A 26,527-nucleotide genomic window follows, 5' to 3' on the forward strand; every position below is an offset into this window, starting at 1 on the left:
TCAACATTTAAGTTAAACAAACCAGATTCAAATTGGATTGACTTGTATCAAAATTCAAATTCATTTAGATACCGATTAACAAATTCAATTAGATTAAGAAACTAAAATAGAATTTTAATACTTTCTAATATAAGTAGAGGTGGCAATTTGTGTTAGGGTAAGTTTGGTATTGCTGTGAGGAAAAACAATTGTAAAGTAAAGTCAGTTGTAAAATAAAACAGTTGAGTGTTTGGTAAACTATGTTTTCAGTTGAGTGTTTGGTAAACTATGTTTTCAAAAGTGATGTGAGTGTAAAAAACAGTATCAAAATGTTTGGTAAATGTTAATGTAAAAGTGATATGGCTGTGTATAATTACTAAAATGGACATAATGCTAAAAGTGTCTTTTTCACTTATTTGTTTGGTAAAAATAAATTTTTTTTACTTGTTTTTGAAATTTTTTGTTACAAATTTGTATTAGCATTACTTTTGAAAACGGGGCATTACTTTTGTACTGATCATTATTAGTTATATTTTATATTGTATTATGTCATTAATTAGTTATATTTTATATTGTGATCATTAATTATGATATTGTGACCATAAACGGGGCCGTAGGTTGTGTTTGTGTTGTGTCATTTCATGATTGTATTAAATACTACTTAGTTCTAACCTATATAAATAATTGTGTATATTTTTTTTGGCAAAGAGTTGTGTAAAAAATTGCCACCTCTAAATATAACCAAACCAAATATGTGAAATGCTATCCACATTTTCCATTATACATTAAGGAGGCGATTTTCGCACTCCTATTTTCTCCATTTGCATTCCATCTCATTTTTTTTTAATGTATTTTATATATTTTTTCAAATCTACCCTTTATGACTGTTGAATTTTTATTTTAATTATCTTTCAATAATGATTAATTTCCTAAATTCTCTCATCGTTATTAAAAAATAAAAAATAAGTAATTTTCTCTCCTTCTCGTTGTATTTTTTTCATATTGCATCTTTCTGTCTTCTAAGCCTTTTTTTTTTTTTTTGAACCAGTCTTGTTCATGCTTTTAATCATCATTTTATATTTTCATTAGGAAAATATTTAGCTTGTTATATTTTTTTTTTTCGTTTTCTTCATGAGAGTCATGATTTATATAAACCAGTCATGTACGTGCTTTCAATTATCATTCTATACTTTTATTAAGAAAATATTTAGTCTGTCATATATATATATATATATTTTTTTTTTTTCTTCATGAGGATTATGATTTATGTATTTTCTTCTTTTGATGATGGGTTTTGTGTTATGAAATTAATTGGGGTTTTCAATTAATCAACTTTCTCATTTTTGGGTCTTTTAACACTGCCAAGAAAAATGTTCTCATAGCAACTACTAATAATTTGTAGCATATTTGATCTTAAAAAAAATAAATGTCACATGATAGCTTAATAAGAAAAAAGAGCTAGATGTACTATATATCAATAAGACGAACAAAAATGTAGAAAATTACATAAGTTTTTCTTCCTTTTTAAAAGAGAGTTATAAAAATAGAAATATTATTATGACAATTTTAAAAAATTTAATGTGTAGGATTTAATGTTGCATATGTGACATTCTATAATTAAAAGCTAAAGGGTATATGTGGAAAATAAATAATAAAAATATATACAAACATTTTAAACAATTAGAATGAGTGAAAATAGAGAAAAAAAGAGTGCGAAAATCACCTCCCATACATTATTCTTTTTTTTTTTATTCTGCAATTTAAATGTATAATCAGAATTGTTCATTTTTTAGATATAACTATAAAGATCATTTCTGCAAAAAAATCAACCAAATTGGAAATCGTTTGATTATGTGACTGTGATAAAATAAACAGATAATTTTGGTAACAATTAAATCATCGTTTATTTATTTGATAACGATTACATAACCAAATAATTTTCGATTTAGTTAATTTTTTTTTAAAGATAATTTTTAAATAATTATCTAAAAATTGAACGGTTTCGCTTATAAAAATATGAAATGAGAATAATAAAGAAAAATTGTGGATCGAAAAAAGTGAATAGCCTCAATAAATATAATGCTAATCCTGATTTCTTAACGATTATAAACAAATATTATAATATAGGAAAGGAATACGCTATTCCCATTTCCCAAAGCTAAATTGGTCGGATCCGACTTCCGAGAGCCCCACCCAAAAGTATAAAAGATCTCCGCTAGTATTGGAGTGGGCCCGACAATTGAACCCAACCCAATAGGCCCAGGTGGTCTTTCTTCTTGTTCGCCGTCTAAAATAAAAGGTTTTGATATTCGAACCAAACCTCCCCAGAGTCCAGAACACTGAAGAGACAGACCTCACAACGCAATGGCGACGTCAAGCAAAGCCAAGCTCGAACAACACAAATCTTCCTCTTCTTCCCAAAATGTAAGTAACCCAGACCATCGCTAATTCGACCATGTATTGGGTTGTTTTGATTGTCTTTGTAGCTGAATGTGTGTGTGAAATTTTGTGAAGGCCAATGGAGGTCAGTTGCTAGAAGCCAGGCTTAGAGAGGTCAAGCTCCAAAATGAGTGAGCTTTTGGGATTGCGTGAATGAAGTTTGTTCTGCTTTGTAATTTGTATGAGCTAATTCGATTGGGGATGTATGATTCAACCTCAATTCGTTGGACCCCTTTTTGTGTTTCATGGGGTTCTCAATTTTTATTTTATTATTATGATAAAATAGTAGGTTATGTGAATGTTTTACTATGAAAAAAACTTTACAATGAATAACAGCAACTTGTTTGGTTTTGTGTTTTTATTATGTAGTATTGGGAATCAAACCCGGTTTGATATGAAGCATGAAATATAGGAAGTATGGTTATGATTGTTTTATTTGGCTTTTGTGTTTCCAATTTCTTTCCTCTCTATCAGACCTGATTTGATATAAACAATCTTTGTTTTTTTTTTTTGTCCTTACTAAACAATAATCAACCAAATGTTATTGTTTCATCATTGTATTTATCTAGTTTAGACTGTTTAGTATAAAACTTGTTGAGATGGTACTTGACCGATTTTTTGATGTTGTCTCTCTATCTCCACCCTTGCTGTGTGTGTATATTACAAATTTTGGCTGTTTTCTTTTGTGCCAAATTTGATTTGCTAATTTTGGATTACTAAACATCTAACTTTCTAATCCAAAAGTGTTGTCACAAATCTTGAGGTAAAATAGCATGTCAAATTCATAAGAATTAATTTTGATAAGAAACTTCATAGGATTTAATATACTTTTATTGATATTTCTTTGGGAGCATATTTTCTGAGTAAATAACATGTATACTGCAGGCTTAGGAAGGGACATGATGTTTTATTAGCAAATTAGTTTCCTGACGAAAGAGAGGTAATTTCTTAAATCAGTTGTGGACCTGTTCCTTCAGTTTCTTCTGTCTTTGTGTTTATTCTTTTTTTTTTTCCTGAGTTTGATTTCGGATATGACAAGAACTACAAAAGCAATTAAAGATATCCAGTCTCCCAATTGAGGAATAAAAGAAGCTCGTATCTTGGATTGTTTTTGTTTGCTTTTTGGAAAGATATGTAACACTAAATCTCTCATGTATCTATCTATCAATGGGGGTTTAGTCGAGTGGTCAGGCCCTGGTTTGCTCCCATGTGGTATGAGGTTCGATTTCTCAAAGGTACCTATCTAGCTATTTGCCTCCCAAAGATTGTAGAGCTCAACTAGGGGCCTTAGTTTTGATTCTGGTCCGCCTAGGGGATTTCTGGGTATAAAAAAAAAAATCTCTCATGTATCTGACCTAGCTATATATTCCTTTTAACCTTTTTTCTAAAAAGAAAGTAGAAAATATTAGTTCAGTTACTGTTCAACTTTCTTCACCGTTGTCATATTGTTTCAGGATTAAATCTAATATTCAATTAGCCAAGCCAGCTAAGCATATTGACACTGCCATTTTGGTTGAGCACGTGGAAAAAGAGGGAAGCAGAAAAGTAAGGGAAACAACCATTTTTTCTCATGAAATGTAATGCCCTCCCTCCCTCTCCTTGTGTGTGTATTTGTTTCCCTTGTACTATACTTCTGGGCCAGAGGTCCAGATGCAGGAAAAGCATAATGTTTTTGATCTGTCAATCTAAAATTCACTATATCTGGAATTATAGACCCCTCAACAAAATAACTCCAATCACTTATCATGTGATTATGTGAAGTCCAATGCTGCTTCTTTAGCATTGGTTTAGATTGGTAACGTGCAGATACTTGGTGATCTGGACTCGTCCTACATATTGCCAAGCAAATGGTATGGAAGGAATAAAAGAAGTGTAAGTGCTACTTGGTTGTGCTTAGGTATTTTCAAGGTACATTACAATTCAAATATGTCTTTGTTTTAACTTTTAAGTGCAAGAGCTACTAAGATTCTGCTCAAAGTGCCTAAATTATAGGAAGAGATAACCAGGGAACTATAATGAACTCATGGCATGTTTACTTACCTAGAATGGAATGGAATGTATGAGAATCATTCATACTCCAAGTCAAAGTCATTCCATTGTTTTCTTGCACTAAGAATCAAAAGTCATGTGGGGCCCGCATAGGCACTGTATAAATCAGGAATCCCATTTCTGATTTTTCAAATTACACAGGAATCTTTTTGGAGCTAAGCAGTTATTTTTTGTGCTGGTGCATGTATATGTTATGTGTTTATGGTTTTTGTCACATTTTTTTTTTTTTTGTATTGTAGGATGAATTCTGATTCAACTACAAAAAAACGAGGAAGGGGCCTGAATAAACGTTATTGGACAACCAAGGAAGATTCTGCATTAGTTGAATCACTGCAAGAATTATATCATAACCTCAAGTGGAGAGCTGATAATGGTTTCAAAAATAGTTACCTAGCCCAGATAGAGGCTATGATGGAAGCCAAACTGCCAGGTAGTGGAATACAGGCATCTCCTCACATTGAATCACGAGTTAAGACGTTGAAGAAAAAGTATTGTGCCTTATCTGAGATGTTATCTCAAAGTGGATTTGGTTGGAATCACGAAGAAATGATGCTGGTTTGTCAGAAAAGTGTATATGATGAATGGGTCAAGGTAAATCTACACATATCCTATTCAATATTGCTAATATTTTCTTATGAATTATTGATTTTATGTTCTATGATATGTGGTAATTGTAGACAAGAAAGGAGGCAAGTGGATTGTATGGTAAGTCATTTCCATTCTACTATATATTGGGAGAGATATATGGAAGAGAACATGCTATTGGTGCAAATGTTGGTAATGCTGATGATGATGAAGAGGAAATTAGACGCGAGGATGCAAACATTGATCATAAACGTGGTGTGGACAATGATTTTGGTGAAAATGTGAATCTGAATAATGTTGATATGAATATGGAATCACACTCTGAAGGGTTGGAAGAGTATGATTTATCATTTACACAACCAAGTGACCAACAAGGAAGACACACACAAAGTACTCCAAGTGTTTCAGATCATGGTCGTAGGGTGAAAGTGAAGGTTATGGAAGAGATAAGTAGGAATTTTGGGAGTATGTCAGCTTCCATGACCGCAATGACATCTAAGTTTGATGTGATGGTTAATATTCTTTCATTTGACAAGGAAGTGGCTGCATTGCAAGCTAAACTTCATGGTGAGTTGAGCAAAATTGAAGGCCTTACTGAATTGCAAGTCTTTCGAGCCACAAACATTTTAGCTACTAAATATGACCTGCTTAGAGTGTTTTTTAGCATGTCTGAGGAAAGGAAGAAGGCATATGTTTTCTATCTGTTAGAGCATGGCTTATGCTGAAAGAATGTTATGTATGTCGAATTTCTTTATCTAGCCAATTATAACGACCTTTTGTGAATAACAATATCATTATAATTTTATTGTTGCTACTCATTAATGGAGATTATGACTACTGTTTGTTATAATTATGCTTGTTAAACATAGTTATACTAAATCCTTGTTGAGCTTATATATCATTAAGCATAGGATGCTAAACTGGACTATGACACTTAAATATTTTGCTTTTGAATTCTATATCTCGCAGAAACTTTCATATTTGGATACATGCCACTTAAGTGATGAAATTGCCAAAGCTTGAAGAAACTTTCACTTGAAGTTTGAAATCAAAAGAGCTTATATGCCAAAGTATCCCGAGAAATTGATCTAAAATGCACTATTTTCAGTTATAATCCAACTTTGTTTAACACCGTTTTTTATATAGAAAATTAGGTTTTTTATATAAATTAGTTAAAATTTATAAGATTTTGACAAAATTGTTTTTAAGATCTTTATATTATCTTGAAAATTTGTTAATGTAGTCTCAATTTCACATTTAGTTGTGACTAAACGATAATTACATCTAAGTTGTGAGACAATCACAGTTAAGTTGTGACTTAAGTGAATTTTTTTAGAGAAATTATACTATAATATTGTATAAATAGAGGTTAAAACAATACTTTTACTCAAAATAATATATAATATAGTGGTGTGAGTTGTCTCTTTTAATTTAATAAGACAGTCATAGTTAAGTTGTGACTTGATTGATTTTTTTTTTTATAATACAATATAGTATAAATTAATGTAATATTTGTGATGTAATATATTTTTTTTTTTATTGTAGTGGTGATGCAGGAGCATCTCCTAGGGTTCCAAGACTTATTATTATTTTTTAGTAGCTTTTTAATTTTTATTTCCTAGCTGGATTTAGAGTCTAGTTTCCTTATTTCATTAGGTCTTTTAAGGTAATTTTACTTTATGTTTTCCTAGTTAGTTTAGGTTTATGCTTCTCCTAGTTATCTTAGGTTTATGTTTTCCCTATATAAGCTTAAGGCTTAGGTTGTAATAGAGAGTTTTTGGCATAATATTATTCAGAGATTTCTGATGTGAGAGCTTCTTTTGGGTTCCTAAACCCTAGAACTCATCTATCTACGTTCCAACTTTGATTCTATAGCTTTATTCTCGCTCTTTTCTACTGTTATTGCTGGATTTTCCTTTCTACTGTGGTTTTTGCCCTATTACTATAGCTGGACAGCAGCCCTATGCTTCTGTTTTCCATCAATTGGTATCAGAGCAAACCCTGGTTGCAAACCCTAGTTCTGCACTATTGGCTGGATGTGGTAGAGGCCGGGGACAAGGAAACCAAGCTCTACAAACAGAGATGGCAGAGATGTGGCGCATGATCGAAGATCTGTCAAGAGCGGTGGAAACGCTCCGACAACAGGAACGTGCGAAAGCCCATATGGAGATTCCGGAAGGCGGACGCAACCCCTCGGACATACCGGAAGGTAGTCTTGAGGATGAAAGTTTTGTGGAAGAAGTGGTCGGTTCTGATTATCCAGGTTCCGCTTATGATGGCGTTGAATCTGAAAATGGTGATAAGGTCTATGGTGATTCTCATGAGTCGGATAGTCCATTTGTTGAAACTTTGGATGACTTGAAAGATAATAGTTTCTTGAATTTAGATCTTCCTCCAATATTTGATAGTTGTCTAAAAGACAATTGTGAAATTTGTTATGATTTTTGTTTGGGGATTGAGAAAACTTTTGTCAAAAAATTTTGTGAGAGTAGAGAAAAAGTTGGGTTCAAGGAAAAGGATCAATACAAATTAGAAGATAAGATGGTACAAGAAATTCTTGAAGATATTGTTGAAGATCCCATAACTTTGATGTCACAAGGCCTTACAGAAGATATTACTTTTGAATATGTTGATTTTATTGGAGTTGATGCAATGAACTTCAAGATTGCAAAGAACCTGATTGATTTTGTAAATCAGATGAACATTAATGTGAAGAAATTATGCGCTGCAAGATTGATCATGGACAATAAAGCTAACTGTTCAAGAAGGATCAAATATTCCAAATATCTCTTTGTTTGGAAAGGAAGAAATCAATTTCAAGACTATAAGTTCAAGAAGAGTTTATCTGGATTATCTGCAGAAGTTGTGAAGACTTACTCGCCGGAGTCGAGTTTTTCCCAACCCGGTGGAGTTGATGCAGGAGCATCTCCTAGGGTTCCAAGACTTATTATTATTTTTTAGTAGCTTTTTAATTTTTATTTCCTAGCTGGATTTAGAGTCTAGTTTCCTTATTTCATTAGGTCTTTTAAGGTAATTTTACTTTATGTTTTCCTAGTTAGTTTAGGTTTATGCTTCTCCTAGTTATCTTAGGTTTATGTTTTCCCTATATAAGCTTAAGGCTTAGGTTGTAATAGAGAGTTTTTGGCATAATATTATTCAGAGATTTCTGATGTGAGAGCTTCTTTTGGGTTCCTAAACCCTAGAACTCATCTATCTACGTTCCAACTTTGATTCTATAGCTTTATTCTCGTTCTTTTCTACTGTTATTGCTGGATTTTCCTTTCTACTGTAGTTTTTACCCTATTACTATAGCTGGACAGCAGCCCTATGCTTCTGTATTACATCAAGTGGCATGTGATGTAATATTTGTAAATTCTAATATTTTTTATTTTATTAATTTATTTGACTTTTTAACTAATATCTAATCTAAAATATTATTTAATTTGGATACTTAAATTAAAAAATTATTAAAATTTAGTAGTTAAAATCAATCAAACTATATAATAACAAAGGTGCCACTTCCCGCTCACTATATATACACACACCAACCACCCTTTGCTGCTACCTCACGGCCATGGCGGTTCCTGGCAAATTGCACGCCACCTGTTTGCTTTCTCAAAGCTTTAATCACAGTCTCTGAATCTCTTTTTATATTTCACAGAAAAATTTGACCCTTTTGAACTTTTCTCTTCATACTGCATTGGGTGAGAAAATAGACTCAGCATTTTGTTTTGTTCTCTTACTTTGCGTTGCTTTGTCTTCTTGGCTTCGATTGTTTTGCCAAGAAGGTGGGCCCGTTTGGTTTCCGAGAAAATGTTGGAAAAGAACTTAAAGAGAAAATTTTGATTTTTATAACTTGTTGGGTTTCCAGATTAGATATTGCGTTACCTTCAGGCTCCATTTGTGATGGGGTCTTTTTTCCGGGACTAGTTACTGAGAAAGATTACGGCTTTGCTTAGTTTCTCAGAAGAAATGACCAAAAGAAAGAATTTCAGACATGGGTTTGCTTCTTAAGCATTTTCTATACTTTCCCTCTTTATCTATGGACAATTTTCTTGGGGGATGGGTGCTAAATATTGTTACTTTAATTTTACCCCTTGTTTCTCGGAAACCAAACAGTATCTTGGCTATTATTTATGTATGTGTGTGAAAGCCTGAAAAATCTATGCTTTTGTTTTCTGGTAAATGTGTGATTCAGCTCTTGTTTTGATTTGCATGTGGAAAACATGGTCAGAAGCTAAATTCTAGAGTACAGACTGAAACACCATCTAAATTCTAAGATGACCGGAAGCTTTGTGAAGTCCTCAGGATCTGATAACTTACTACAACATGATGGGCATTACCAGGCTATTGTAGCTTCTCTCTTGAATGCATCTTCCGGGAACTTGCCAGGTACTACTTTTAGAGTAGCAAAGTTGAATGGGGTATGGTCTCTGGAAACACTAATATGACCGTATTGCTTTTAAACAATATGAAAAGCTAGAGATTGATTCTCAGGGCATGTTCTTTTAGTCACAGATGCTAACGTGGTCTTTTGAAAGAATCCTCACATGCTAATTAAGGCACTTAAAGCCCTTAATTTATTTAGACCGCCTGTGACTTTCTTGTTGCATAATTCAGGCACTTCAAACCCTTCAGTTGTAGATGGTTTGTCCAAATTGCAGCAGACCTTACATTTAGAACAGACAAGCTCCCAGATGCATAAAAGGAAGCAACAAAAAAGGGTTTTCAATGCTACTTCTCAGCCAGCATTGAAGAACCACACTCCGCTCCTTAATGGTGGAAAACAGGAATCTCTTACCTCGAGTCAGAGGCGTAAGAAACCTAGACTAGGCGTCAAGCAAGAGGCTATTCTGAACAATCATGTCTTTCAGCAGCTACTGCAGAGTCAGGAGTCTGCGGAATTGCAGAGAAATAGATTGCAAATACAAGCACTGTCTCCGCATTATATGTCACAAAAGCAAGATGAGCAAAATATTTTGCATTCTGCTCCACGGTTGAAGGGAGTTGACAAAGAAAAGCAGCAGCAACAGATGAGGCACCTAGTGCCACAACAGGAGGTGGTGGATCTAGCATTTTCGAAGCACCTCCTTGATGAAGGTGTTTGTTCACGCCGGCTAATGCAGTACATATATCATCTTCGACATCGGCCAGCTGTTAGTTGTTTGCTTACTTGATAATATATTATTGCTATTTGTTCATGAAATAACCATTATACACTCCGCTTTCATATTTTTCATCAATGCTTCCTCTTTGCTTTTCAACTTATACTGCTTGAATAGAATCTTACTCCATTTCCCTCCTTTTTAGGACAATAACTTAGCCTATTGGAGGACATTTGTGGCAGAGTATTATGCCCCAAGTGCTAAGAAAAGGTGGTGTCTGTCCTCGTATGATGAAGTTGGACACCATGCCATTGGTGTTTTCCCCCATGCAGCTATGGTCAGTTTCAATCTGTGGCTACATTTTTTTCCTCTTTACCAAGAAAACAATTCGTCCTCTCTAATTGCATACCCCAGCCCAAACTTTTTTTTTTTTTTTTTTTCACCCAGTCTATGAGTTTATCATTCTTGTAACTTATGACTTCTAATAGATGCACAAATGTAGCTTTTAACATGCATGCCTTCATATGAATGCACCGAATTCTTCTTCATTCCTTTTTCCTCTCATATATAGATTGCTTCTTCTTTGCTCCAAATTTAAATCCGTTAGTTTTTCTGCTGTTGTCTTGTCAGGTATCATGGCAGTGTGACATATGTGGTTGTAAATCAGGGAGGGGATTTGGTAAAAACAAACTTGCATTATTAATTACTAATCTGTATTCTCTGAAAATCTGTTAGTTTAAGTTATATTGGTCCTTTACCACTTGGCAGAGGCGATTTTTGAAGTGCTTCCAAGGCTAAATAAAATAGCATTTGAGAGTGGTATGATCGATGAACTCTTGTTGCTTGATTTACCTCGTGAAAGTAGGTTTCCTTCTGGATTAATGATGCTGGAATATGGAAGAGCAGTTCAAGAGAGTGTCTATGAGAAACTTCACGTTGTTCATGAAGGTCGAATTTGTATTATTTTCTCTCATGATTTGAAGGTGAGTCCACATTGTATAAAGTTGGCGGGTTAATTGCAAACTGTTTTATAACTCATATTTATTTTGTTCAGTGCTTCTCTTCATAAAATATGGTGCTATTATATGTCCAATGAATTTTCAGATATTGTCCTGGGAATTTTGTGCATGTTCACATGAAGTTTTTTTTCGTCGAACTTTGGTTGCTCCTCCGGTACCAATTCTATCTTGTTTTGTGTTTTGTGTATTTTGTACAGTTGTAGAAGTCCTATTTGGTCATTCTTTAATGTAGTGTTCAGTCATGTTATGGTTCTTTTCAGGAGATGCTTTCTTGTAACTCGAGTTCTTCAATTATGTCCTATTTCTAGGTTATTCAGCTGGTTCATGCTGTACAGAATTATCAGTGCTCTATTGATGATAGAGGATCTGATGGGGTTTTGTTCCAATATCTACAAGCAAATTGCAACATGTAAGAACAAATGGTTCTGCTTTTTCTAGTTAGAGAAATCAGTTGATGGTTTCCCTCAATTTATGATTGTAGAAATTGGCATGTTATGTTATTGCGCTTGGTGGTGAATAAGTACTTGTCAAAATGATTTTGCTTCATGTGGTTGGTACTTGCTAGTTCATGTTATATTTTGCTTCTCTAGTTATTCTAGAAACCTCATCTTGGGGATAGAGGATGTCTACTGAAACAGTTATAGTTACAGTTATTAACCTTTTTTTTTTTTTTTCAGTTAGAATGCCATCATGAATTGTGATTTCAATATAGTTCTTTATCATTTATATTACTGTAGGATCCTGGAAGCGGGAGGACAAGTTGAAAAAGAATTGGATCTACATCTGGTTGATGATTTGGGATTTTCGAAGAGATACACCCGGTGCTTACAGGTAGGCCTATGCATTCAGTTTGTTTTAGTTTGAGCTATTATCCAATATTTTATGGGTTCTTATGCATTCTTAACAGATAGCTGAGGTTGTCTACACTATGAAAGATTTAATGACTTTTTGCCAGGATAATAACACTGGCCCAATTGGTAAGTGGCAACCCATATTTTCTGTTAATGGCTTCAGTTAACAAATCCTTGGTTTTCCACCTCCAATGTGGCTATGTCACCTTGACAACAGATGGAACCACTACATATTTTTGGGCCTCACGAATTTACGTACTCTTTTAGTCTTTTACATATGTTGTTCAACAGCTTCTAAGATGGCTCTTCCCATCTCCTTATGCATGAAAGGCATCATAATAACTATGCTTGCCTTTCTCATTAAGTATCAAAACTTTCCAAGTAAAACATCTACGGATTATTTTTTTGGAGGACATAAATTTTGATCTCTGGTGTTGAATGCTTGACTACATTTTTCCTTATGGTTAGGAAGTTCATAGTCCTTCATTCCCCTCATGAAAGTTAAAATGAAAAAAATTAAAGTAAAAAAAAGAAACCCTTGTAGACTGTTGCTTCAGTTACTATACACCATATTTCATCCCTAGTTGAGGTAATTGCTTACAAATTTATTTGCAGAGAGCCTGAAGAGTTATTGCAGAGGAACTGCCACAACCGAGCTCCAGAAAAAGAAAATAAAAGGAAAGAGGCAGCTAGAGAGTGCTCGAGATCTGCCAAAAGACAAGAATAAGTTGATGGCTGCATCTTGTGGTTTTAGGAGTAATGCAATTGAAACCTCACCTATGAGTATAGAACTTTTAAATAGCCTAGAACAGGCAGCATTATTGCTGCCAGGTTATCACCACAAATCGATGGGACAAAACAACTTGACCTCCTTTGCGAGCAGCATAAGCCAGGAACCACATATCATAAACCAGGACACCTCTTCTAAACCATTTCAGGCTCCTGAAACCTCAAAATCAGGACTGATTGAAAACACAGTTGTAAATGGCTTGTTAAGTTCCCATTCCTCTATGCATCAGCGCACTATTAAAAAATTATTACAGGAAATGATCAAGGACAGCCGCACAGCAAATAAGCATGATAGGGAAGAAGCCAACTGGGGGAGTGGTAAAGGTTCAGTTGTAGACTTGCCTTCAGGAGTTTGGGGATGCCCAACAGCTGCAGCTGCCCCAGGAAATGTGTTGGGTTATATAGCAGGAAGGACCAACAGCTCGAAGGATGCCTTCAATAGGAACTTTTCTGAAGTCCATGGCAATAATTGCTTCATCAAAGAACCAGATTTTCCTGGAAAGCTTTATTTACCAGATTTGATCCTTAATACGTCTCATGGGTATCATGATCATAATACCACCTACGGCAATAACAATGGAATAAGCTATGGTTGGAAGACCTGAGCAGCTCTTGGGTTGGTTTTTTGTGAGATTCTGGCGTATGCTAGGTAATTGCTTACTCTGAAGTTTGTACAGATCTGCAGCTGCAGGTTTTATCTTTTTGCTAATATTACCTGGTGTTGATACCAACGCACTTCTAATGTTCATTTTGAGTACTAGTTCATGATCAGTTCCAAACAAATGTAATGACTCTTTGACAACCCCAAGCTTTTGCAATATGTATGAAGCTACATAATGTAATCTTTGTAGTATTGGTCTTTATTACTCGAGCTGGTTCTTGATTTTGCAGTTCATTCCCCTTTTCATTTGTCGTCTTTTTGTGAACGCAGAGGTTGAACAGTATCAGTCATTAAGCAAGAATTGACTGGAACAATCGGAAATAATTTGCAACTAGTATTTTAATGAATATTTGAAAAGAAAACACTTGGAAATTTTAGGGAGAGAGAGAGAGAGTTAATGGCAATAAGAAAAGTTCTCATACTGTAAATATATGTAGCTTTCACAAAATCCCATAAGAGGCAGAAGCCCTTGACTATGGAGACAAAACATACAAAATCTTGGATACACTCTCACTAATTAAATGAATTACTAAGCATACAAAGAGAGAACATGAATGTACACATTTCTTTGCTTACATACACAGGGTTCAAAGGAAACACCCACTATCTTTTTTTCTGAAGATGGCCTACCTCTCTATAATACAGAACTTCCTACCTGAAAAGGTTAAGCGCAAATTAAAAATGCTTCAACCTTTCTCTAAATTCGCTAGGGTATATTTGTACAGAGTCTAAACAGAGACCACCTTTGGTGTGTGTGCAATCAATCTGGGTCATAGAAAGTTGGATCTTTGTTGGTGCATTGGGGTTCTCCACAACAAAGTCCCCAACATGGTAGTAATTCCATTTTCCAGGTTCAGTCAAAAAGCACTGGGATGTGGCATAATGACCTTCTGAAGTCCATAGCTGGAACCTCACTGGTTTTATGTCCCAACCATGGACATGCTCAGTATTGCAGATTCGGCGACCAAACCTCTTCAGAGAAGGCCGACCCAGCTGCAGTCTAAAGAATAGGCTGTATGTCCCTGCTGGGAATGGGAACTCAACCTCACCATCAACTTCAAACCACCAAATTTGCTGAAGATATGCAACGGTGCAAAATCTGTGTTCAAGCAAAGAAAATTCCAACTTAGTTCCATGAATACTTTTAGTGCAAAAGTAACAGGTAAAGCATCTTATTCCAGTGAGACGGCCTCAATCAGAAAACCAGAACCAGGCGGATATGCAGTGCCAAAAACACAAGAACCAGGGGACTTGGGACATCATAGCCACAACAGAAGTAAGCAATCCACAACCTTTCGGTTTATTTCACATGATCACATTAAGATGCATTGTATTAGTCATGAGACCCAAATTGAGTACCAGAGGGAAAAATAAAGGCAACCAGCAATGCCATAGTACAAACGGATTCATAAAAAGGTCTATTAGCAATCAAAATAAGCTCAAATCCAGGTTGAATAATTCAAACATTTCTTAATATCAGAAACTTTTAATTTCTGAAGAATTCTCATGGCCATTTAAATAAGCTGAAATTCAGTTAGAGTGATCCGCCTTTTCTTAATGTCAGATGCTTCATAATTTCTGACAGGCTTTTGTGGCAATTTAAATAAACTCAGGTAGAACAGTAATTCTGTACTATGAATACGTTGTATTCAGAGTCCCACCAACGGCAATAATATACAAGTCACATTAACTACATTGCACAACAAGGGACCAGGCAGGTTGGCTTTTTAAAACTTGCTACGACTCTTCTCGTAGCCAATAACCATTAGCTTTGGCGGATCAACTAAATTATTTAGAGTCTCTTTGATAAGTTCTTGTTTTCTTGTTTTTATCTGAGAGAAAGGGGAGAGATGAGAGATGAGAGCCCAAAGTTTTTTTTTTTCCCTTCTTATATGCTAGGCCACAAAACATTAAAGTCACAAACCACATCCGATCAATAAACCAAAAATTTCCATGCGATAGCACAAGATCATGCATTAAAATCGAAACATTTCATCAAAAAATGGCAAAAAGGATAACCCGAAAAAAACAAAAACCTACTCCGGAAAATTCCAGCAATGAAATCCCACGAAATACTTGAGCGTTCATCAGCAATCTATAACATACATAACAAGGCTGACAAGAATTTTCCCATTCCACTGGAATTTCAATAAGTAAAAGGAGACATAAGATGAGTAAATCTCTCACCTAGATTCTTCAGTTGGAAGATGATTCCAATATCTTCGATCATCAATGCCTGTGATTGCTAATCCCTTTGAAGAAATGGACAAGCAAACAGATCCTGTACTTTTATCCAGCCAAACTGTCTGCACCCAACACAAAATTTTCAAGGAGTCAATACATGAAATCCTGTTTGATGACCGAGAAAACAATACAAATGAAAGAAGAAAGTATCAAATCAATCTTATGCAAAGTCAAATAGTTGAATTTCTTTCCCTAACACATGAAACTATCTAAACTTTGAATAGTAATTTTCTTCTTTCAGAACTACTTCTATTAAAAGAAATCGAAAATGAAATTAATCAATCCAAAATCGCATCAAAAATTAAATCAGATTATTGGGTTTCTGAAGAAACAATTCAGATCAAAGACTCCAATTTCTCTCATTTTCCCACGCTTTCTCGGAACCCAAACAGAAAAAAAAAAAGAAAAAAAAAAAGGGATAGATGACACACCTTGGTGCCCCCATCAAAAGAATTATGCCGACAAAGCCTCTCGTAAATATCTCTCTTACCCAAATTTCCCAAACAATCACCGAACACTTTGTTAAAAAGAATCGGATAATTCGAAGGCAATTTCGATTCCCAAATAAAGTCAGCCCAAGAAGCTCCGCGAAAAGCCCGATTCAGCCTCGCCAAACTGCAAATTTCCGGCGGGTCCAAATAGCCCAGAATCAGTGCCACGCAGCTCTCCGGCAAGTCCCCGAGACTGGGTTTCGGTTGCAGAGGCAAAGCCCTAACTGGGTCTGCTTTGAAGGCAGAGAAACTCGCACCCATAGAAAGCTAGAAACAGAGCAATCAGAGAGAAAGGGGTAGAAAGTTAGAAAGTTCTAAAGGAATGAGCTTTGTGAGAGGAAGAGAGAGATGATGGGCATGGTAGGAGTGGTCATGGTGTCTTAAGACTCTTAGCATGGACTATGCACTTTTGTAGAGGGGACGCATAGTACAAGCTGTGGGATTGTTTTGGGTTGTTTGTTTCCGAGAAAAGGAGGGAGGCCAGCGGTGTCTGATGTGGAAGAAAAACAGTAATGCTACACTTACCACATTTTTATACCACAATTTCATACCATCTTACATGGCATTCATACATTGGACACTAAAAATTAAAAATTAAAACCTAAAAAAGAAAAAGGAAATACCCTTCCAGTAAGGTAATGACACATCAGATGGGATACAAATGTGGGAAAAAAAATGTGGGACAACTAGCATTATTGGGAAGAAAAACAGAGGACGAAGGAAGCCCATCGTGTTGTTTTCATTTTGAATACTTTATTCAATTTTTTTATTAAAATAGTGGCTAGCTGTGGACTTGTGGTTGGTCAAAACTGTTCCTGGTTTTGGAATTTTCGATTTTCTATCTGAATTTGTTTTTAGATAATGAATTCATCATGCATAACTGCATAAGCAGCATAACTTCTTTTTTAAGTTTCAACTGTTTACTTCCTGGCCAAAAAATAAATTCAACTGTTTACTTAATCCTATAGTTTTAAAATTTTAATTTATCTTAAAGAGGTTGAGGTGCTGTTAAAAATTAGGGCCAATTACAAAGTAACCTCCCAAATTTGTCTCCATTTTCAATTATCCTTCATAAAGTTTTAAATTTTTTAATATGCTATATGTAGTTTTCAACTTAACTCAATGTGATTAATATAACCCTTTGTTGGACTTTAATACAGCAGTTGTGGCGGTGTCGTTGGAAGTTTCAGAGTGGGTGGTGGTGGGTTGAGTTCAAGAGCCCTGGTTGAGCCATTCTCGGTGGGTTGAGGGATTCCATTCATATAAGGTAAGTGGATTGGATGTGAAGAGGAATTCTTAAGCGGGTGTGGGTGGAGCAAGGGGGAGGAGGGGATTGGACGCAGGGGTGGTGTGGGTGTCTATAGTAGGAAACTTTTGGGTATTATAGTTTCCTTAGTTTATTTTATTTTATTTCCTTTTTATATTTTTAAAATATCATATTTCTCAAAAAATGGTTATTATATATTGTCTACATAGTGTCAATTAGGTTTCTACATAAATAAAATGGGTCTCATGCATGTCATGTCACTGTTTAATGATTGACTAAACGATTAACCTAATGAAAGTTTGGCAATGGGTAACATTGACTTAAATTGAAAACTATATGCATTACTTGAAAAAATTGAAACTTTATGGGGGATTGAAAATGACAGTAAACCTGGGAGGTTTACTTTGTAATTAGCCCAAAACATTAACAAAACCATGCGTGTCCTGAAACACGGATTGGCAAAAACTTTTGTATATACAACAGAAAAGGCAAAAACATTTGTATATATAACAAAAAAGGCAAAAACATTTGTATTAAAGTCATTGTTAATTTGTTACCATTTTTCAATTGTAACTGAGCAACAATAACTAGATTTCAATGACTAATAGTAACAATCCTATAATGTTGTTGACTGATCTGCTTGAGTGAGATCCATATATGGACCACTTAAAGATGTACTAATTGTTAGCGTCTCTCTATATTTTTCCACCTATTTTCTTATTTAATCTTATTAACTTTTTTCCTTACATTTAATCTTATTAATTAACAACTTTTCTTTTTAAATTTGTTTTTGTTTACATCGAAAGGAAATTAAACTCTAAATCTATTGCCAAACCTCTTGTATGCTCGGAGAGGAAACAACCTTAGCCACTAGAGAGAAAAAACCTCCAAAATTTTGTTAATTTAATTTTCTTAGGTTTTGAGTTTCTCTCTTGATCGAGAGTTAGTTTTTGTTTTGTTTTGTTGAGTCCCTTCTTATTCTTAGAGAAGGGTCGCCTATGATTTTTCTCTGACTTTTTGTCATAAAGATGAACTTTAGCCAATTTCTTGTTGGTGTGCTTTTCGTTGTTTTTTACGGTCGATTGTGCTTTCAATCCCGTTTTGGACTGAGTGGTGTGGTGCGGGTGCGATTGTTTGTGATCGCACAAAGAGGTTGTGGTGGTTATGACCCTTCCTCTTTCCTCCCAACAAGTAGAGATTGACGTTCTTTCACAGGATCCGGTTTGTCTTGGGTGCTGGGTTTTCTTCTATTCTCTTGGAGTTCATTCGATTTTAGAAGATGGGAGAGGATTTAGCCTCTGACACATTTTGGAGGAGACTAAGAGAGTTTTAGATTCAATTATTTGAGGTTTGATGTAGTTATGTATCTATTATTGTAACGGGACGACACATGTTCTTTCCTAGTTTGTTTTACATTGTGTAGCTCTTGGGTGGGGAAGCTCTTGTATGGCTTCAACAACAACTTCAATTTGATTGTTACTTTGTTTGGTTTTTTCAATAAAGTATCTTTCAATAAAAAATAAAAAAAATTCTAAATAAGACTCTAGCAGGACTTTTCTCCCCGTTACATAATTTGTTGCATTTCCTTACAGTATCTTTTTTTTTTTTGGCCAGGGTTCCTTACAGTATCGACCATTACATAAGTTAACATAAAGGTGAATATATATAATTTATGGTACATAAGTTAACATAAAGGTCCTGAATATATATATAAGAAATAATTAGGCTTAGGTCCTTTAGAAAAATAATTTTTAGATGGAGACTGAGGGGTGTTTTTAAATTTATAAGAAAATCTTTTTAATTCATAATAAAGTTCTTTTAATTTATAATAAAATTCTTTTAATTCATAATAAAGTTCTTCCCTGATTTGAAGGGTATTTCCCCTCCTAGGATGTAGAGTGGGCTTTGTAGAGGCTTCATGTTAGGTTTTAACTCTGAGATTTTGGGCGGAGCCCAAAATTTTGGAGTTAAAACCTAACATAAAACCGTCAAAAAAGAAAAATAAAATGACTTAATTAAAAACCTTAAATCACTACCGGTCTTAGTCTAAAAAAGATTTATAAAATGGACTGAACTCTAAGTCTCCCTATATATAATTTATGGACAAAAATTAAGATCCAAAACACAATAATACAGAATTACAAGCAAACATATGGCCCAACATATACAAGATCAAATCCGCCCACATGGGATCGTGACTTGTGAGAGTGTTGATGAAAATATAAAAGGTTTATAGCTATGATCTTCATAAGTGGAAAGTCAATAATATATACCAAATGGCCGAGAGTACCAAATCTATAATATTTAATATATGGAAAAAAAAAAAAAAAAAAAAAAAAAAGCTCATCCCTACACTACTAATCAACAATGTTTTGTATGCATGGCATTCAAATGAAACGAGTTGTTGGGGTGTTTGCTTTTGAATTGATCAAATGAATGGAAAATACGTGGACTATTGATCCAAAACAATATAATATAAACAAGGAGATCAAAAGAAGTTGACCAATGAAGATGTGAACAAGTGTGAAAAAGCACATCCACCTCAACGTGGATCTGAGTCAGCATGCTGATGTGGAATGGCAGTCTTGCAAAACGTGTCTCGTTATTTTCATGGTCAGGGAATTAGGAGGAAGGATAAGGGAGAAGCTAGGCCAGCTTAAGCCATGGTGGAAGGGTAGAGAGTAGGGCCACTTCGATCTTTAAAATATTATGTTGGCCAGATTCGTATTTTACGATATACTTGTTGGTATCTTTGGGGAAATAAGTTGCAATGATCTATTGCAAGCTTTATTAATTAAGAATAAAATTCATTTGACCAGTTTTTGATAATTCAATGGACAAATCCCGTCAATTGTCTTTTGTCAATAGTAACCAGCACAAAGGGTGCCCTAATTGTGCCCTAATAACATGTAATTTTCATGTCAATTAGAGTATTTAATATTATTAAATACATTTAATAATATAAACTTATAAAAAGACTCATTTGACCTTTATTAAAATCTTACAAAACTTAAATTAAATTAAAAATAAAAGAAATTTAAGATCAAATTATAAAACCTATCAATACGTATTGCAGTTCTCTTTAGCTTGGCTCTATCAAATTATAAAACCTATCAAACCTAGCTATCAGACCTATCAAATTATAAAACCTATCAAATTCAAGATTAAGCAATAGCCAATTGGCTCTACTAGATCCGCCAATTGGAACTAGTTCTCTTTTTGTTTTCTTAGTTGTTTGGCTTCTCCTTAAATAGCTTTAATCTTCCCTTTTTGTTACTATTGTTTGTTAGGTGTTGTGTGATTCTGGGTTGGGTTGCATCCCCCCAAAATCCTTTCTTTGTATGGTTTCAAGTTTTTCTGGCCAAGGGTTAGCTGCCATTTCAGTGCAGACCACGTGAGATTTAGAGCAATTTTTTAGTTTCTATGACCATTTGATTACAATATATAGTTCTCAACTTTTGTCTTTTGAAATTTTACAAACAGGATGTTGAAAGATCTAGAAAAAATTGGAAATCTAAAAGAAGAATGAAAATGAGTACAATGGTTAAGATGAATTAAAGGTTGGATTTAAATGGAGTTGACCCTAATAGGTTATTTGGTATTTAACTTAAAATGACATGGTAATTAAATGATGTGATGTGCCAATTTAATAATGATGTGTATTAGATTTATTTGCCACATTAGATTAGGGCACAAAATTTTTTCCCTATATATATACAGATTCGATCAGGTGCAAACGTGCGCACCTGCCGTCGAGCGCTCTGCATTGATTTTTTTAACACATGTGAGTGCTGCGGTGCGCACTAGATAGCTTCGTCGAGCGCTCGACAATGATTTTTTAACACAGCAGCGCTCTCCGCTGCTTCCACTATTGAGTTTTGAGGGTAAATCATCATCCCCTTCTAGGATATAGAATGAACTTAGTGGATGTGTTATGTTAGGGTTTAGTTAAGCGCTCGATAGTTGCAAAATTTTACACTACTGAGCGCTTGGTGTCAGATACGAACGTGCGTACGTTCACACCTGAATGTGCCTATATATATACACACATAGTGTATGTAATATTATTATGTTAGACACTCTGATATAATATAATATGTAGTTAGACGCACTGTAAAACGGAAATGAAAATTAAGTGGAATTATTACTGAATACGCATGTCATACAATTCATAATGTAGTAAAAGATCATTCTTTTATATGTGTGTATACATATATATACAATTTGATCGATTTTAAGGCTCTGGCTGGCCGTTTAAACAACGTAGTATAAGAAAGAGTTGAAAACAATTTTGTTTACGGTTTAAGTTTTAGGTTTAACATACTCTCACGAGTTTAACCTAAACTTTAACTGCAATTGTACACCTAAAGTAATAAACCATGTTGGGCAATGGCCGGATCAAAAAGATAAGAAATAAGAAAACGCACACACACAAAACACATTGAGCTCCTGTTCGACCATAGCTGTAGTACGTGTATGTGGTTACCCTTCTTGAGAAAAATTATACATATATAGGCTAGTGTTCATTTGACATATTTTATTAATTTTTAGGTTGTAAACTTGAATCATACATTTAGCCAACAAGAGTTTAGATCATATCAGTGACTTTAAATAGTATCTGCTAAGAGAATATTTCTTATAAATGTCTAATATTCAATTTTGCGATGGTTTGTTGCAGGTTCAAGTGAGCTTCTTTTACAAGCTACAACCATATGTGGAGCATGGGAGCTACCCTTTTAGCTTTGGAGTGGACCAAGTGTTGACTCTCCCACTTAGGCAGGAGCTAATGAGCTAGGATTAGTAGGAGAACTATTTAAAGGACATCTATAAGAGGCCAATGGGTACTTGTTAACGTGCACAAAGGGAAGAGTGAAGACTAAATGTCACCTACCAAATTAAGAATTGGCCGGCTTTTTGGCATATATATAATATATCGTTAGGTCTGCTGCTTTTCTTTGGGGAAACTGTGTGCCAAACTATAAGAGTATAAGTTGTATAACTATGCATGGATTTCAATTATATAAATGATTTTTTATTTAATTAATTTTTTATAGAGTTAATATTTGAAGAATAATTTAGAAAATAAACGGTTTATTTAACTACATGCACTGCAGAATAGGCCAAAAAGAGAAAATGTACAGAAAAGGGGAAGGTGGAAAAAAAAAAAAAAAAGATTGAAAGGAGAATATAGCTTGTATTTCTCAATAGTAAATTTGTTTATATTACAGACAATGTATGAAATATAAATAGAAATTATATTTGTATATCATATGTATTCATACAGTAAAATTTTTCTTAACTAATTTTCATTCATGGATTGGCTCAAAACTTTGAGGTTTGTGACAATAACACGATTGCACATTTACATGAATTCTTGGTCGGTTAAGAAATGCTATTAGAAGAATTAGTAGGGAGTACACACAAAATATGTGCTTAAAGCAAAAACAATTAATTGTGAGTTATGAACCAGAAAAAAAACAAAAACAAAAACTATTCTTTGAAAGCAAACCCTAGCCGCTAGAGAGAAAAACAACATCCAACAATAGTTTTTATTGGATTGTAACTCTTGTTTAGTTTTTTTCAATAAAATATATCTTTCAATAAAAATAAAAAGAAATTAAACCAAAAAAACATAACAGGGAGGAGAGTGCAATTAATGCATGACCAAATTAACCAGAAAACCCCTCTAATCTCTCTAAGTTCATTGATCATTCCACGTAGACGGGGAGAAAAATAAATGGTTGTAAATAATTACCATATACTTTTAATTAGTAGTTGCAATGCTAAGTAATACAAGGATTAGGTTCAATGTATTTCTTATCCAGTTGTTTGCTCAAAATGGGAATTAATTAGTCTTCATCAATTGTTTTTATTTTCTTTTTCTGTTTGCCGACACAATCTTCGTGGTTGATTACATGGGTTTCATAAGATCGATGTCACATATATATACCATACTTATTAAAGGTCTAGCTAGTGATCGACAAGTAAATATTTTAGCTGTAACCTGAACTTTGACTTCAAAAATTCATGACTGAACTAACAATAAGAGCTATATATTTTGATACAATTCCAAGACCAATTTTTAGCACAAAAAAATCCAGGGCCAAATAAGATCAATGGGCATACCTAAATTATTTCCAATATGGAATGTGAAATGAATGTGTTCACTAAATTTTTCTATCTCTTTCAAACTTCATTTTCCAAACCGTACCCTAATATTATTTTAAATACACACAGATATTTATATATATAGCTAGGGTCCTATGGTGATCGATCTATGAGTAGTAAGTTTTCCTACTATGATATTATATATAGGAAAGTAGGAAACAACTAAGCAAACACCTCCAAGTCTCCAAACCTTGTTGATGAGGATGGCAGCCTGAATAAGTGAATATTATAGTGAGATGTATACGATCGAGTGAGGTGGGTGAAAATTTAAGAAAGAGAAGACATGAACCGGAACAAATTGACACCGCCAATTTTAGGTTTTGATATCGACTTTAGCGGCAAATCTAAGGAGTAGGTGGGCGGTGGGCCATCTACATTCTCCACCAACTTATCCTTTACCATCCCCAGCTAGACGGTGCCATACATACACTATTGCCAAAAGTTTCACAATCTGTCATTTCAACTTTTCAAAATGTGAATTACATATGTACCTTCTACATCTGGGTCATTTTCACTTTGCACTCTTACCTTTAAAACTTGACAATAGTTTGACCATATTTGAGATGACACATGTTTCCTATTGAGGTATTATTTGCTTAAGTGGAAGTCATGAGATTCAAATCTTATGTGGCAAGTGAGGAGGCGTTCATCTTGGTTTCATGTTGGGGCATGTTCAATGTGAGATGACACACATGAATAATTTGGGTGGAAAATAGGCATTTGATATTAGAAAAAATTCCCTGAACAAAAATCAGGATGAATGCTTCATTACATGTCATGCAAGAAAATGTGTGGATCTCATAGTTCCACATAAGCAAATAACACTTCAAAGGATGATCACACATAATCAAACTAACGAATGATAGAAATTGAAAGATAAATTTTACTTTAGGGTATATATCGTAGACTTTTGAAAGGTTAGTGTGTAAAGTGAAAGACGACCAAAACTTAGAGGATGCAAAGTGTAATCAACCCTATTAGATAACTTCTTGAACTCAAATCATTTCATGATTGTTTTGAAGTATTTGAAAATCTTACTATGCAAACAAGCATGTAAAACAAACACGTTTGCAATGACGAATTCAGAAATTTTTTCTCATGGGGCAAAGATGATGAAACTTTCAATGTTTTTCTGTTTGAAGAGAAAGAAGCTCTCAAATATTCTTCATTGTATATATATGCCTAAGTTTCTTTGAAACATTTTATCAAGTATTTTGTTCCTGATCTTTAAAGAAAACATCATATTTTACAAAAAGTTGGGCTATTAGAACAATTTAATAGGTAAAGAAAATGGTGATGTGGGCAATTGCCTTCACTAGGCTCATGTACGTCTGACCCTTAAATGTTGACAAGATTCACATTTTTTCTACTAGAGTATAATTTTTCAGCATCATATATGAATATGTCAAATGCAATGACTCAACTATAAGTTATCTTTGAAGACATATATTATCTAAACTTTTCTAAGTCATCTGATCCATCCTCAACCTGCTACCATTTGGGGTGTCAATTACTTTATAATTGATGGCTATATAAAACTTATTTTTAAAAGAAAATAGGTGTAAAGAAACAAATATAATTTGCCGAAGTTTATAAACTAGCTTTGTAGCCTTTGTTGCACCAAAAGGTGCTAAAGCGGCAACGTATGCGTCAAGGAAAGACACTTTAAGCTCAGCCTACTACCTCCAAAATAGGCTTTTGAATGACTAATGTATCAAATATTTGGACATTTTTACAGTATCTCGCCAGTATTATTAATGTTGGCTTTTTATTCAGACCAAAAATGAATGCTGGGTCTTTATTCACATTCAAGGTTGACCCAACAAATACTAGCTTTAAAAAATGTTGGGTCTTCATTCACATTCAAGCTTTCGTACAACAAAATTTTCTTTGTTATTTTGCTTCGTGAATTCAGCTTATTCATTCATATATATATATATATATATATTTCCTAGGGTGGTGATAGTGTCGTAGTCATAAATTTGTGTCAATATAGGCGAACTTTATTCATGATATTTTGTGCTAGAAAGACAGTGAGAGAGTTGAATGTCCGTTGAATCCATGCCCGACAACCTGAAATTCATGATTGATGTGCACTTATTCATGATATTTTGTGTTGAATTGATGTGCACTTATTCATGATATTTTGTGTATTGAAAGATATAACTATAAAAAAGCATTATCTTAATCAAATATAATTATATGAGACAGAGACAGAGACAGAGTGTGTGTGAGAGGTAATACAAGTACAAAATACAATAGATATGATACAGATTGTAAAGATCGATCTAATACAAGAAAGAATACCATTAAAAGTGGCCACTTTAAATTTGGTCATTTTTTCTCTTTAATCTGGAGCAAGGAAAATCGAACTTAGTACCTTTCCAACATTGTAAAAAAATACCATTAAACTTCGCATAATGACAAACAATAAGTTCATTATTCTCTTGCAATATTTGGCACACTTAGTAAGGACAAAAATCCAAAGTGTCATCAAAACATAATTTCTTTTCATTTAAGCCTTCGTGGAGCCAATCAACCTAAACTAACGTCAAGCACCCCTTTCCTCACTAAGTTTGCATGCTCCTATCTCAAGCATTTGTCAATTCTCACATTAAAATACCTCCACTGCAAAAATTCAAGAGAGAGAAACTTCCTACAACAGAGATAAAACTGATTTGATATCTTAATCTAATATTATGATAAAACATATACTCTTAAATTTTATCACATAAAGATTTTTCTAATTCCAAAAAAGTTTTTGTCTCTTGGGCATCCCAAGAGAACTCCTATCACTATTATAGATAAGTTTTTCTCAATCCAAAAAGAGCTGCGGGAGAACACAACGTACATGTATATCCTTCTTCGGCTCCTTTGGGG

General features: G+C 34.1%; 3 protein-coding genes across 11 annotated transcripts; 2 read left to right on the forward strand and 1 right to left on the reverse strand.

Annotated features, from left to right (window-relative positions):
* Nucleotides 1–2,286: 2,286 nt before the first annotated feature.
* On the forward strand, nt 2,287–5,883 carry LOC147273961 (uncharacterized). Of its 9 annotated transcripts, none has more exons than XM_086257521.1 (6): nt 2,287–2,403; nt 2,494–2,549; nt 3,304–3,358; nt 3,873–4,326; nt 4,707–5,058; nt 5,145–5,883. In XM_086257521.1, exons 5-6 carry the CDS (start codon nt 4,708–4,710, stop codon nt 5,775–5,777), a joined length of 984 nt encoding a protein of 327 aa, XP_086113647.1. In that variant the 5' UTR covers nt 2,287–2,403; nt 2,494–2,549; nt 3,304–3,358; nt 3,873–4,326; nt 4,707; the 3' UTR covers nt 5,778–5,883. The 9 variants fall into 9 exon arrangements, with proteins under 9 accessions (XP_086113647.1, XP_086113644.1, XP_086113640.1 ...); XM_086257518.1 differs by having other exon boundaries at nt 3,873–4,290; XM_086257514.1 differs by having other exon boundaries at nt 3,873–3,995; nt 4,132–5,058.
* Nucleotides 5,884–9,734: 3,851 nt separating this feature from the next.
* LOC147273962 (putative transcriptional regulator SLK2) lies at nt 9,735–13,616 on the forward strand. Its single transcript, XM_086228051.1, has 9 exons — nt 9,735–10,208; nt 10,363–10,494; nt 10,788–10,836; nt 10,926–11,140; nt 11,262–11,330; nt 11,485–11,585; nt 11,914–12,007; nt 12,084–12,153; nt 12,643–13,616. The coding sequence occupies exons 1-9, from the start codon at nt 9,750–9,752 to the stop codon at nt 13,419–13,421; spliced, it is 1,968 nt and encodes a 655-aa protein (XP_086084177.1). The 5' UTR covers nt 9,735–9,749; the 3' UTR covers nt 13,422–13,616.
* A 259-nt stretch (nt 13,617–13,875) lies between these two features.
* On the reverse strand, nt 13,876–16,695 carry LOC147273963 (F-box protein PP2-A12-like). The gene is made up of 3 exons (XM_086256353.1): nt 16,153–16,695; nt 15,665–15,783; nt 13,876–14,576 (listed from the first exon to the last, which is right to left on the reverse strand). The coding sequence occupies exons 1-3, from the start codon at nt 16,471–16,473 to the stop codon at nt 14,153–14,155; spliced, it is 864 nt and encodes a 287-aa protein (XP_086112479.1). The 5' UTR covers nt 16,474–16,695; the 3' UTR covers nt 13,876–14,152.
* Between the last annotated feature and the right edge of the window lie 9,832 nt (nt 16,696–26,527).

This window comes from Dryas octopetala, chromosome 9 (assembly GCF_963921425.1).
Source record: "Dryas octopetala chromosome 9, drDryOcto1.1, whole genome shotgun sequence".
In the NCBI taxonomy this organism is placed as follows: Eukaryota; Viridiplantae; Streptophyta; class Magnoliopsida; order Rosales; family Rosaceae; genus Dryas; species Dryas octopetala.